This window comes from Camelus dromedarius, chromosome 5, assembly GCF_036321535.1.
Source record: "Camelus dromedarius isolate mCamDro1 chromosome 5, mCamDro1.pat, whole genome shotgun sequence".
NCBI lineage: Eukaryota > Metazoa > Chordata > Mammalia > Artiodactyla > Camelidae > Camelus > Camelus dromedarius.
This window is the reverse complement of record NC_087440.1, coordinates 91,442,331-91,457,587: the sequence shown is the minus strand read 5'-3', so window position 1 is coordinate 91,457,587 and position 15,257 is coordinate 91,442,331. Positions and strand designations below refer to the sequence as shown.

Here is a 15,257-nt window from a genome sequence, read left to right as displayed (position 1 = left end):
TCATGTGGCCGCACAAGAGCCACACACTCGCATGTACTCTCTGAAGACAGGGCTTTACACGAGGCAGTGTGGTGTGCCAGAAAGGACACAGGCTTGGAGTCTGACAGCCTCGCTGAAATCGCACGCCGCCACTCCCCAGCTGTGAGGCTTGGCGAGCCACTTCACTCCTCAGAGACTCCCCTTTCTCATCTGTATACAAAGTGGGAAACACCAGTCCTTATTTTGCAAAGTATTTGTCGGGATGAGATAACGTGTGTGAAAGCACCTAGTTCAGTGCTCAGCACTGAGTAGGTGTTCAATACCACAGTAACTGTGATGATAAACAAACTCATCAATGGCCATTAATAAAATCCACAAATTAAGTGACCCATAAGCTTACTGAGTGTTTGCTGTGAGAAGTGCCCTGAATTGGACCCCATAAGGCAGCAGTTCTCAAAACGTCAGCACATGAGTCACCGGCCAGTTAAACACAGTGCTGGGCCCAGCCCGAGTTTCTGATGCAGTTTGGTCAAGAGGGGGGCCTATGATTCGCATTTCCACAAGTTCTGAAAAGATGCTGATGCTGCTGGTTGAGGAGCACATGGAAGAGAACCAGTGAGGGAAGGGAAGAGTGAAGGAAGACGAACCTGACAGTTTTCATAAATGTTAAGAAGTCAAATATTGAGGCAATGGTATAGTTGAGCAGAAAGGTGTGGGATGGCACTGGAGAAAAGACCAAGACAGACAGACAAAACAAGTGTGCGAGGCCACAGCTTGGCCAGTTAAATATCCATGTGGGAGAAGTTCATCACAAGAACTGACAGACTTTAAAGAAGCCATTGCTAGGCTAACTTTCTCACTAGGCTCAGCTTGAATTTTTTTGACAGTTTTAGTAAATGAGCCATTACAAAGCTTGAGAAAGTTAACCACACAGTGAAAATGGTAACCATAAGCAAAGATGCAGCAGGTAAGGTAAAGCCAGGCTAGCTGGCACGGAAATGGAATAAAAGGGCAGAAGTAGTGAAGAATCATCACTGATTCTGACGCAGTGATCCCAAAGCACCCTGTCAGCCAAGACCTGCAGAACGTTCACTCTGCACGATGATGCCCCACAGAGGGAGTCTAGCAGATATGAGAATCAAGCCCTGTTAAACCCTATTTATTGATTTGGCATTACTAGGCGTTAATCAAGGGAGCTGACACCTCAAACACGATTCACTAAAATGAGAGGGTAAAAACCTCTTATTTCTTTAGTTTTGCATCATTTACTAAACATGTTCCTTAAGTGCAGTTCATGTTAATTAGCTATCATTGCACCTGTTATTACTAATCTTTATTTACCAACTGAAAATTCTACGAAATTTGTTACAAAACAATCTCACCAAAAGACTGCATTTCAATTATTATTTTTAGGTCAACGTTGGTGAGATAAAGATAACTACAACTTGTAATGAAAAAATACACACAACACCATGATTCACCAGTCTACACCACTCACAATTCAGGAGAAAATTGCTGACAGATTATTTTCCACGTAACACATAAGAAATCAAAAAACCCTAAGATTGTAAAAGGAAAGTGTTGAAACCCATTTTCACATCTTCTACCAGAATAAATCTCAGCAGTATCAAAGGGATATCCAATGTAAACAATGAAACCTCAGAAGTACAAGAAGACACCATGAGGATTTAAAAAAATAAAATCAGAAGGGCTAAGTATAATCCCAAACCCACGGCCACAAGATGAAAGACTAATACGTTTGTCCATAAAAAAATAAAATTTCTTCCTAGGAAAAACTACCATGAGCAAGGTCAGAAAACTGACAAATGGAACCAAATGCCTGCAACTCAGATCATAAATTAAGGGCTAATTTATATAAAAGAGAGCTCCTACAAGTTAAAAAAAGAAAAAAACCCAAAATCATAGTAGAAAAATGGGTACAGGACATGAACAACTCACAGAAAAAAGTACAAATGGCTCTTTAATATATGAAGTGACGCTCACACCACTTTTCGTCTGTCAAAGTGGCAAAGATCAAACAAGAGCACACTGTGCCAGAAGTACAAACTGGGACAGCTTGCTGTGGAGGATAACGTGACCGCGTCTACCAAAACTACAGATGCACATGTCCTTCGACCCAGTGATTTCCCTCACAGGAATCTACTCTTCAGATACACTAGCAGCCTGGCAAAATGATATCTGCACAAGGTTACTTACTGCAGCGCAGGTTATGATAGTTAGACTGGAAGCAACGTCAATGTTTATCACAAAAGGAACAACAGGACAGTCATACAATGGGATACTGTGCAGCTACTAACAAAAGAAAGAGCTCTTCACACACTGACAAAAAATAATCTGCAAAATATATTTTATAAAACAAAACAAAACAAAACAAAGGCAGGGTGCAAAACAGTACAGATGCTCACACTTACTTTTTTTTTTAGGAGGGAGGAATATATCTGTGATTTTATCTGTAGAACCACAGGCTGTCTCTGGAAATATACAAAGAACACTAGTTACTCCGAGGAGGGGCACAGGGTGGCAAGGGGACAGGGGTGAGAGACTTTTCGCTGCAATACCATTTGAACTTTGAATCATGTGAATGCATTACCTTTTTTAAAAATAAAGTATGCCTATGTGAAGTCGTAATACCTATGTTCTAAATGAAGACTTTCCCACTAAGCTACTTGAGATGACAAATTCCTTTCACTATCCACTCAATATTTAATGAGTTCTACATGTGCCAAGCACTGTTTTAGGCACTGGGTCTCAGCCTTGAAGACAGATAAATCCCTCCTCTTGGGGACTTCAGGAGGGAAACAGCCTGTAAACAAATAATCAAGTGAATATCGGAGAATGGAAAGGGCTATGAAGAAAATTCAGTCAGGAAAGGGGAGTTGCAGGACTGAGGTGGAAGGGTGATTCTAGAGCCTTCTGGGTAGGGGTGACAGAAAGCTTCCTTGAAAGGCCGAGATGAGAAGAAGGGAAGGAGCCGGCCCTGTGGAAGCCAGGGAGAAGACTTGTCAGAAGGAACAACACAGCGACACAAGGCTCTGAGGGTGGAAAGTGCCCCTCCTCCAGGAACAGAACGGAGGGAGCAGCAGCAGCGAGAGAGGCTGCAGCAGCAAAGCTCCTGGGGGGGTTAAGGGAGGGGGAAGGTACCAGATCACAATAAAGAATTGAGGTCTTACTCTAAGTGATATGGAAAAGCATTACAAATTTTTAAACAGTGGGGAAATAAGTTCTGACCGATCCTGTGTGAAAGGTCAGTCTGGCTACCGACAGGAGAAGAGACTGTAAGAGGCAAGAGCAGAAGCAGGGAGTCCACCGTCACAACCCATGAGAGACGGAGTTTCCTGAAACTAAGGCGGTGCGGTGGAGGTGAGCAGATTCTGGGTACATTCTAAGGCAAAGTCAGCCGGCTGTACTGAAGGATGGGAAGTAGACTGAGGACTCCAAACTATTTAGCCCATGCAATGCTTTACAGTGATCTAATAAGTTCATTTACAAAAAAGTCACACCTGCATACAAAGCTCAACTACGCTAGAATGGGTTTTAAATACCATCAACAAAAAGCAGTGCTTATCTACAGACCAACTAGAGCCCACACTTGGGCTCACTCTCCACATACTTAACAAGCACTCACTCTGTGCCAGGCATAGTATTAGGCACAGGGGATCTGAATGACGCTTAAGGTAAAACTGAGCACCAGGACAGACTGGCAGGAAAAACATCAAAATAGTAAGAGCTGTGGGGTAGGTTTTTTTATTTCTTCCTTGAATTTTCCAAATTTTCTACAATAAACATATCCTAATTTTAACTTTAAGGGGGGAAATACAACTTTCCTTTTTACTGCTGCCAATGAAGGAGAAATTTCAACAGGGCAAACTTATTAGTAATTTGAATGATTAGCAGAATTTCCGTCTAAGGAAGCTTTTAAACAGAACAGATTTCTCAGTTTTCTTTCATGCCTCTACCCATTGCTAGTGCCACGGAAAGATGTACCTGCAGAAGGAGGGAGGGAAGGACTAGGTGAGAGGGAAGGGGGTACTCATGACAGCTTGCTGTTCTTGAAATACATTATCTCACAAAACAGATATCACGAAGATCAGAGACTGATTCATTTAAAATATTTAACCAAATATACCAACTACATAAAGACAATATGGTTACCATAATCTACCTACTATCAATAAACAAACAGCAAAGTCATTTATACATTTATCCTTTCATTCACATATTTAAAGAGTGCATGTAATGCATCAAAGGCACTGACAACACAGGTTCAGGAATGAACTAGATGAAATCAGCCCTCCTGAGTTTGCAATCTAGTTTAGCTGGTAGGGAGAAGAGGGACAACACATTTCAAATTTGGATTATTTTATTATTATTGTGACATGCTAGAGAGACAACCTGGTAGAGGATAACAGAAGAGCTGACCTAGTCAGGGGTCAGGGTGAGAGGTTTGGGGAAAAAAGACATATGAGTTGTACAGCACAGAGAACTATATTCAACATCTTGTAGTAACTTAAAGTGAAAAAGAACATGAAAACAAATTTATGTATGTTCCTATATGACTGAAGTATTATGCTGTGCACCAGAAATTGACACAACATTGTAAACTGACTATACTTCAATAAAAATGTATTTTTTTAAAAAGACATGAGTTAAGATTTGAAAGAGTAGGAACTGAAGAGATGAAGGGGCAGGGAGTGTACATTCCCTGCAAAGGAAACGGCACGTAAGAAGAATTTGTGGCAAGAAGGGTCAGGCTCGGTAAGAGAACTGAAAGGAAATCAGTGCACCAGGAAGATCTAGCAAAGGGAGGAGAGGATGACGAGGTAAGCAGGAGCCAGCCCGCGCGGAGCCTCAGAAGCCGTGTCAGTAATTTTGCTTTTAATGCTAAAAGCAACAAGAACCACTGAAAGATGTGAAGCCTGGGAGTGACAATCAGAATCACATTTTTAAAGCTCACAGAGGATGAATGAGAGGGGGGCAAGAGCAACGCAGAAGACCAGTCAGAAGGCTGCAAGGTGCCGGGGAGACGAACGAGGGCAACAAACGGAGATGTAGTCAAGATCTACCATGGAGATAAAATCAGCAGGCACTCCAGACAGTAAAAGTAGGTGTGGGGAGGAAGAGCGAGAAGAAAGTGTCACGACTAACAATAAAATAGAAGAGATTTAAAAGGATCAAAACACAAAAATCACAAAAATAAGTTGGAAAAAAGCATAGAAAGACATTCCATGCAAAAACTAACAAAAATAAAATGAGTTTCCAATCCTCAAAACAGAATATCACAGTAAGATATTTAACACACCTATCAGAAATTGACAAATAAGGCAGTCATAAAAATTGTAAAAATTTGGACAATGTGAACAGCATTAAAAACTTGATCAAACACAAAGAGATGTCACCTTGAACTAACAAACAGAGGATATACATTCTTTTAAAAACATATGGAACATTTTAACTAGGTCACAAAGAAAAAGATCATCACATTTCAAGTAACTGGTATCAAAAAATATATTCTATGACCACATCATGTGAATAAGTTAATCAATAACAAAATTAAATACCATTAATAGAAACTTTTTAAATGCCTGTTTAGAAATTTAGGGTTAAAGATGAAATAAAAATGAAAATAACAAAATATTTAGATCTTAATGACAATGATATTACCACATATGTAACATGGATGACTGTTAAAGGAAATTCCACAGCCTTAAGCACATCATTAAAAAGCAAGAAAGGCTGAAAACCTATGTTTTCAATTCAGAAAGCTAGAAAAAAAACAGCATAAATCTAAAGAAAACAGAAAGGAAATAAAAATAACAGATATTACAACACAGAAAACTGATTCTGTGAAACAAAATTTTCATCGACAAACCCTTGCAAGTTTATTCAAGAAAAGATTAAATATGAACCAGGGGTGAAGTTCAAGCTAGTGACTGAAGCCAGTAGCTGCCTAAGAATGCAGAAACATGAATGCCCCAGGGGCTCCAGAGCAGGTCCCTGCTCTGCAGAGGACGGGGCCACGGTTCCAACTTGGAGGTGGCCCTTTGATCACAGAAACATGGTCTAGAAAGCAAAAGAGAACGGGGTAAGAAGGAACTGGCAAAAGTCACCATCAAGAAGGAAGCTCTAGAGCTAAGAGGGACAGAGATGAGCTCTGCTGGAGCACATGTAGCATAAGATCTAATTGCCCTAACAAAGGGATTTGTGCTTGCAGGGGAATATCCACAGGGAATTAATTTGTTGCAATAAATACCTTTTCCTTTGTGGAGGGTGGTGGGTCGGGGGAGAAAAGGCATAAACAATTTCAGGAATAAAAGGCACAGATACAGAGGACATTTACAACGGGAGTAAGAAAAGGGAATGGGGCCTGAGTCATAAGGAAATCCAGTTAAAGACTAGGTAGAGCAGACGGAATGGAGAAAGGTGAAGTAAAGAGTGGCCAAAGAGATGTGGGCTAGAAAGGCAGAAAGAAGTTGAGATTAAAGTGTCATGACGTGCACAGTGAAAAAAGAATGTGACAACTATTCGTTGTATGTTCATGTATAACTGAAAAATTGTGCTCTATACTGGAATTTGATACAACATTGTAAAATGACTATTACTCAATAAAAAATGTTGAAAAAAAGAAAAAAGAAAAAAACAGTGTCATGACATGGAGTGCTTCAATAAAGAGAAGATGACCAGCTGTGTCAAATGCTGCTGAGAGGTCAAGGACGCTGCGGGCTGCATGGTGTCTAGCGACTGCGCAGCGTGAAGCTGAGTAACCGGTACCTTGAAGAGATTAGAGCAGTGGGAGCCAAGGTCACAATGGAGTGGAAGGACAACTGTTTCTACCTGAATTAATAATTTTGGAGCTGAAGCCGTTTCAGCTGACAAGACCCAGAGTGTCACTATGGGAGAGGGCCATAGAGGAGGTCACGGCGGGTGGACATGGTAGTCAAGAAATCGAGGAGCCAAGGAGCTTCATGGGCTCTGCGGTACTCATGAAACCACCCAAGACGGCAGCAGGAGCAGGAGAGGAAAGGCAGGCTGTGAGGCAGGTACCAAGGTGCTCCCAATGAGCAGAGGTGGCCAAGAAGTCAGCACAAGCTCATGAGGAAAAGAGGAAGATGGCATGAGTCTAAGGGCAGAGACTCAAAGGGACATGCGTAGTGCCAAACGAAGTGATGCCTGGTCTGGAGCTCACTTTGCAGAGCAGCGGTCGGGACCCTGTGAAGCCTTTCCAGTTCAACCTGCAACCACTCTCCGAGCTGTCTGGGAACTGCAAACTGTGGTCGCACCAAGGAAAGCCCTGAGCATAACAGCCACCATTGTTTAATTAGCTGAGCTAATACTGTCCTCAGTCTTGCTAGCTACACGCTCACGTATTCCAAAGTCCAGAGAAGAAGAAGAGCATGTAAAGAGTTGTGCGATTTCTAGGATTAAGTGGAAAGAAGGGAATGGAAGGGAGAGCGTGAGCACTTTTTTCCAAGACGCCAGGACAAGGACAATGTTGCTCCAGGCAATCAAGACACCAAACACAGCTACCTCTTGGATTAACCCAAAACTCTTAACAGCACAAGATTCAAAATTGTGACTAATTTCTAACAGCCTCTCAACAAATTCAAAAGGGGCTGGCAAGCCTACCTCTCTGCAAGCTCTGGTAATGAACACTAACTAGATTTGTCTTGTGACATGGATTTTGAAAGATTACTGAATTTACTCAAGTAAGTCCTTAGGGGACTGTAACTTCAACCAACTCATTCATTTAAAATGGAACACAATGTGCATCCTATGCACAGGCACTGTGATGAATATAGTGAATAAGGTGGTCTCTGCCCTCGAGTTTCACAGTTTAGTGGAGGAGACAAAGAGTCAGACAAAAAAATGCCAATACAGTGGGAAACAATGGGAGGACATCCAAAGTAGCCACACAGCAAGAGTAAAGGGAAGAGAGGCTGCTAAACCCCGCCGGAGTACAACACAGCCCAGGCGGCCGGAGCGAGCTGTAGCCCTTGCTTTACCAACTCATCACACCATGAGCTCTTCTCTCAAGGAAACAGCTGTGTCCACTACGTCTGGTCCCCAACACTTAACCCAGTGTAAGATTGTCCATGCAGTCTGCATCTCTTGGTTGCCCATCCAGTGTCTATCTACAGATCTAGTCTCCTGTCTGGAATCTACTCATACTGCAGCTCCAGAGCAATCAGGGTATCAGATAATCCAAACCCCTTGCTAAAGGTATGGGTTAGTCAAGACTCAGGCCACAGGAATGGGCTGGTAATACAATTCGGGGAAACGAGTTAAAGGACGTTTGCTAGGGGCTTCTGTGAAAAAAATCGTCCTTATTCTTCTGAGAAAATAACTAGAAGAACTGTTCTCATCCTGGATCCTGGTTCTCATTCTGGTCCATGTGGTACAGAAATGTGAAGCCTGGAACCCCTACCCCCATTTTGCCTCCTAAGCCAGGCTGACATACAACAGAAAGCAAAACCCAGAGAATCTCTGAAAAACAGAACTGGTGCCCCAGTCAATCCAGTTGGGTTTCCTGTTATTTGCAAACCCAGTATCTAATATTATAACATAGTCAGGGTAAGCCAAACCCTGAAATCCACGAGTGAATCACTGTCCACCAGCTCCCTGTACAGCACATTTCAATGTTCATCCCCTGCTTCCAGAAAAGTCTTTGTTAAACCTAATTCTCAAACTTAAAAATGAGAATCTTATCCCTCTTATTTAAACCTTAGAGAATGACAACTGGTTAAGACCTAAATAATAAAACTGTGGCTCAAAATTATAAAAGTTTATAGAAGAAAATTTATAAACTTATAAATTTAACTACAAAAAATATGAAAATTCTTTATGGCAAAAACAAAAACAGGAACAAACACACGCAGCCCCCCTAAGCAAAATTACAAGATAGATGACAAACAGAAGAAAAAAATCTGTAATTCACATCACAGGCAAAAATCTCCCGGAAGCATATAGAGCTCTCAAAAAAAAAAAAAAAAAGTCCAAAAACCCAACAGAAAATGGGCAAAGGATGTGAAACAGATAGCTGATAGAAAAAGAAATACATTTCACTCCTAATATTTAGAAATAAGTTCACCTCACTTGTTACGAGGAGAAAACAAACAAAATTATACTAATTTCTCACCTATCAGATCAAATGCAAAAGTCTGACCACATACTGTTGGCAAGGCTGTTGTGCAACAGGTGATCTCACGTGGGAGTACAAATTAGTACAACTCCTCCCTTCGGAGGGCGGTTTGATGATATCTGTTAAAAACATATAGGCATTTACCCTCTGACCCAGCAGTATCTCCTCTGGAAATACATACTACAGATACACCTGCCTCTGTGCAAAATAATACACATGAAAAGTTATTCACTGCAGCTTTATCTGTAATTTAAAAAAATATTAACAGCCAGGAGTCATCTTGTTAAATAAATTGTGGCACATCCACAGCATGGAGTATAAAGCAACTATAAGAAAGAGTGAGGAAGCTCTCTATTTACTAATATGTAAAGATCTCCAATATATATCATTAAGCAGAAAAAACAAGATGCAAAATATCATGCACAGTTTGCTCCCTCCTCAATCCCTTCAAATCTCTGCTCAAATGTCATCTTATTCTTATAACAACAAAAGGATGAGTCAGAAACAAATAAAGTGATTATAGGGAAAGGAAGGAAACTTAGGGGTCAGGCAGAAATGGAAGCTAGACATCTCTGAATGTAACTGTGCTGTATGGTTCTGATGTCAGAACCATGGAAATATTTTATATAATTAAAACACAAAAATGAATTTGTTTTTGACAACTTTAGAAAGGTCTAACTAATATACAAAGAACTGCATATATTAAATGCGTACAATTTGACGAGTCTGGACATATGCAAACACTCATACTACCAACACCACAATCAAGGTAACAGACAATATCTAACACCTCTCAAAGCTTCCTCGTGTCCCTTTATTTTTGTTTTCTGTGGTAAGAACACTTAATATGACAGAGATATAAGATCTACTCTCTTAGCAAATCTTGATGTGCACAATTCCGTCCTATTAACACAGGCATTATGTTCCATAGAGAGCTCTAGAATTTATTCATCTAGCATAACTGAAACTTACACATCCCCCCTCATGCACTAAAACTGAATTAGAGTAATAGTTGGACAATTTGGGTAAATTTACTTAAAAACAACAACAAAGAATTGTACACTTAAAATAGAGGGCAGGAAGGTACAATAATTTTAGTGGATTAAGTCTGAAGACAAGCGAAAGAATTAAAGAAAGCTGTAAAGACCATTGCCTCTCCAACTTTAGTGAGCATGAGTCACCTGGGGGCTCTCCTAGAATGTGAATTTTGATTCAGTAAGTCTGGAGTGGGGCACAATTCTGTACTTCCAACAAGCCCACAGGTGATGATGCTGGCGGTGCGGGTCTGTGGACCACACTTTGAGGGTCCACATAACAAGAGGAGCTTTGCTCTAAAAAGCAGCTGAGAAATGGGGCAGCAGCTGCCCCAGGCAAAGGACCTGTAGGGAGTGGGTGGAGGCGAGAAAGGGTCCCCCTCTTTTTAAGACAGAGGAGATAACAGCATGATTGCTGTAGTATTTGATTCAGTCAGGGTTAGAACAGAGAGTGCATGCAAGGGAAATTAAAACAATTAACCATAGCATCTAAGACAGGAGTATGCTGGAGAGAGCTGGAGTGTGGCAGGAGCTAAAGTCACTGAGAACTGAAGGGAAGTGATGAGCATCCAAGGAGGGGTGGGATAACCGATGGCTTGCGCCCCTGAAGAGAGTAATACACTAATGCAGCACATGACCTCAGAAGTAGTACTGAAAGAAAAAAATACATTGAAAAAAAATTTTAAAAACTCATACTGAGAGTTCTGGAAGCTAGAATATTAGTCAACATTTAAGTGCTCACCACTAAGGAAGACAGTCCTATCCTCCCAAGCCTTGCTCAAGCTTCAACCTTCACAGCGCAGCTCAGGACTCTAGGAAGGAGCCATCAAATGCCACATCATTAGGCCTTGGGCTTCTAGTACGCTGGCGCAGAACCCTCTCCCCCTGCAGCCCACCCACCCATCAGAATTCAAGTCAAACGTCACCTTGTTAAAGCCTAAGTTCCCACTGCACTTGAGACAAACATCACATTGTAATCATCTCCTCTGAACCAAAAAGAACACAGAGCCACTCTTGTAGCGCAGTTCTTGTATTTCTCCCTCTATTTAAGGCAGCACGGGCAAAGAATGATCAGGAGGAAAACAAAAAGCAGCACATGGCATGGCCAACTCACAGCTCCAGATACTCAACTGCTGAGTAAAACGCCACCACCAGTACCAGAGATTGCTTCGTGGAGCTAAAAGTTTCACCTGATGAAACAAACCAGCTATCCTCTGCACATTTAATCACACATATGACACTAAAGAAAGTAAGCCAAGACTTATCTAATAAGGTGCTTAAACTTTCTGTGCCATGGACTCCTCACAATGATGTTTTTAAATACAAAAGATTACAAAGGAGATCAATTATATTAAAATACAGTTATACTACAGTAAACAGATTTAGGATTTTTAAGTTTATTTCACATTGAATAATAGGCTCTAGTAGCAGATCCACCAACTACTATAATTTTTTTCAGTATTTTTTTAACTACTGTAATTTCAAAGTGTAAATGATACACGATACATCTGCAACAACCATAATGTGATATGCAAACATCTGTGATCTTCACTGGTGATGAGGTCACAGGTCTGTTCCTACTGTCATTTGTTGCTTACAGTCATAATTGAAGAACATGTTAAAATTCAGTTAGAAGTTACAAAAATAAAGATGTAAAATATTTCTTCCCATATAGATTAACATACCTCCTAAATTCCATTCAGATTAAACCATACTAAGTGAGTATCGTCTGTACATCTCACCACCACTTAATCACCCATCTTACAAGACTGTAGTCACTTTAGGCCCAGGGACTATGTCTCATTTGTCTTTGAGTCTGTAGGTCCAATAAATGTTAGGTTAATGAACAAGTCACTTATTATTCCAATGGACTGTGAACTCCTTGATGGCAGAAATTCTGTCTCAACAACAATACAGAGCAGGCACTCAATAAATCTTGATAGAATACGTGAGTGTGTGAGCAAATGGTCTCCTTGGTTAGATGACCGGCCTCCTAAGGTCAGAGATCGTATCTCACACTTCTTTGATTTCCCATAATCTAGTATACCATTTTTCACACAAAATCACCCAAATATTTACTAAATGAAACATTAAGACAAGACAGAGCCTCTGAAATGAGGATCAAAGTAGAGAATGAGCACCTGTACCAGGCTGGACATAGCAGGGAAAAAAACCCTGCTCAACAGTGAGCTGGCTATGAACCAACTAAAGGAAAAAAGCTTCAGGTCACAGGGACAACCTATAATGTGGTTACTTGAAAATATGTTAAAAATATTCCTATTCTTATTTTAAAATACGAAAACCTTAAAAATTCCACCCTCACGAACGGTTCTTGCTTCTTTCTCATAAAATCAATAGTTTCAGGCAAATTTTCCTACTGCTACAAAACAAGATAAAAGTGTAAGGGGGTGGGAAGGGATAAATTGGGAATTTGAGATTCGCAGATACTAATATATACAAAATAGATAGCAAGTTCACACTGTACAGCACAGGGAATTACATTGAATATCTTGTAGTAACTTACAGTGAAAAAGAATATGAAAACGAATATATCTATGTTCATGTATGACTGAAGCATTATGCTGTACACCAGAAACTGACACACTGTAAATTCACTATACTTCAATAATAAAATATATGTATATATATACACACACATACACACATACATAAACTAGATGAAGTGTAGCACAAACTGATTTGGTATGTTTCTTAGTACAAAATACCCTACCTTTAAAAATTCCGTATTACAAAATAGAACTGACAATGTAAAAACATTACTCCATTTTCAAATTACCAATTGTCAGAGAAGCTGTGATGTTGAGAAAAATGCTAAAAGGTAAGCGCAACTGCCAACCAAGGCTCAGAAGTGAAGATAAAGCATTTCTGAAATTAGAATATAAGGCTACACGTTCTGAATGTACAAAAATGTGTTCTATACACATTTCAGGACAAATCCTCTGTTTGAAATCCAATCCAATATTCATCTCCTTTAGGCAGAGAAATACTTCTCCACTTCACCTTTACTCCTTAATGCCACTTGATGCTTGCATTGCTTACACCACGTGCAGAGCACACGCCTTCTACTTTATATCACAGCGAGCAAGACAAAAACACGAGCTCCTTACAGACAGAAAGTGTCTTAATTCATGTTCATATCTCCCACAGTAGACAGGAATACCTTGTATAAAACAGTTCTGCAATAAACACTTGATGAGTGAGGATTTTTTTTTCAAAGCAAGACATATCTTGTACTCTATTATGAAAAATAGATGCCAAATGTTCAGAGGATAGTTTGTCACTGATATTCTCAGACAATTTTAAATGTCCTGCAAATTTAAACTGAGAATGTCTACCAATTTCTATTTTTGATGTCCTCTTCTAAATATTCAAATAGAACCAGATTTCATATTTCTGCACAAACTAACCTAGATGAAATATAAATAAGATTGTTCTCTAAGATATTAAATATCAGAATACAAAAATCTTCACATTTATTTCTAAAATAAGGTTCTTCAGGCATATAGCCAAACTAGTCAATGACAAAAATCCACTGTTTTGCTTCCTGCTCGAGTTTCTACCAGAGCACAATAAACACTTAAATTAAGTCACCAGACAATAAATTTGATGATAATAAATAGAGGAGACAAGTTTCTTGAGGGCAGAGACTTCATCTACACCTGGCACCTAAAACATGTTATCTAGTCCCTCACATCTGGTAGATGTGTGCCGTAAATATTTGCTTAAAGAATGACATTCATGACTAGTTAGTGGATTTCACTACACATTCTGGGAGCTTCTTACCACTGCTCATATCCACCCATGGAGTCTTTCAAAATCTCATCACCATCCTCCTCTTCAAGGTATCATATGAAAGTTTCTCAAGCCTCCTTTAAGTGATTAAGATGCTTTGCCCTCAGTGTATAAGAATCTATAGTCAAATAACTAAATCTTTATCAATATTTCAAAGTCATTCAGTGGCCTTTAATGGAGGGCAGGGGCCCTACAGGTTTCCACCCAATTCCACAGGCGCCCTACTAAGTTCAATACAAAATTTCTCAAAGTAAATTTGAAATAAAAAATTCTAGACTTCTAAGCCTCTTTCTAAATTATAAATGGGGAGCAGAGAGGTGTGAAAATAACAACTGGGGAGAAAGGTGTGAATATTACCTTCTCTGAAGCAATCGAGGATCTAAAACTAGTCTGTGGAAAAAACGTTTAAAAGGCATCTAGTTCACCTTCCCACACAAAGCACGAATTCCTCCAGGCACCAACAGGTGGTTCTGCTGCCTTTGACTGAGACAGAGTATTTACTATATAGAATGCTCATTCCCTCCCAAGTCAACCCATTACCCTCCTGGATAATTCTGGCTCTAAAAAAAATTTAGCTGTTATTACTATCTGGCCCCAGTTTCATCTCAGCATGGTGAATACCTGAGGTCTTTCTAACATAAAGACCTAGAATCACTACGTGTTCAATGTGCTTTCACAACACACCCTACTCTTCTCAATTCCCACTCAAGAAGTAGGCAAAGAATTCAAGACATGAAGATACTGCCCCAAATATAAAAATGAATTTATTTTCATCAAAAAAATTATTGAGCACAGAGTCATACAACCTTACGAGTTGAAAAGACCTTGGACACCAACTAATTCTACTTCTCATCTATTGTAGGAATTGCCTCAATAACATCTCTGGGCAGTACATTTGTAGCCCGAATCTTAAGATGGAGGGAAAAAGTAAAGGCTTTTTGACTTGAATGTTAAGTCATTCTGAGAATAGTTTTAAAAAGTTGCTTGATAGGACGTATATCTGCTAGGTAACATGGTTCGATAGAAGTAGATCAAAAGTAATCTGTACCATTTGGTTACTTTCCACTACTTTCACTATCTCTTGCTACATAATTTCCAAGTTGTAAGAAGCTAAATTTGTTACCAACTAACAATAATTTAAAATGTCTTTTAAAAGATGTAAGCTACTAAAAATACCTGTTACTTTAGGGCTCAAAATTGAATAGATTTTTCAGCCCCTAAAGATCTTTTTAAAGTAGGACATAAATGGACCTGGACACTTTATCCAGTCACTC

At 39.8% G+C, this 15,257-nt stretch overlaps 1 protein-coding gene across 15 annotated transcripts in view; it reads right to left on the bottom strand.

Moving 5' to 3' along the window:
- The window catches only part of WDR20 (WD repeat domain 20), a 59,835-nt gene that overhangs the window by 40,421 nt on the left and 4,157 nt on the right, over positions 1–15,257 (bottom strand). For 6 of the 15 annotated variants that reach the window (XM_031454331.2, XM_031454348.2, XM_031454330.2 and 3 more), the window contains exon 2: positions 2,412–2,471. The exons of the other annotated variants lie outside the window; for them this stretch is intronic. In XM_031454331.2, coding sequence (XP_031310191.1) covers positions 2,412–2,471 — 60 coding nt within the window. The remainder of the gene's footprint in view (positions 1–2,411; positions 2,472–15,257) is intronic. 15 annotated transcript variants of the gene reach the window in all.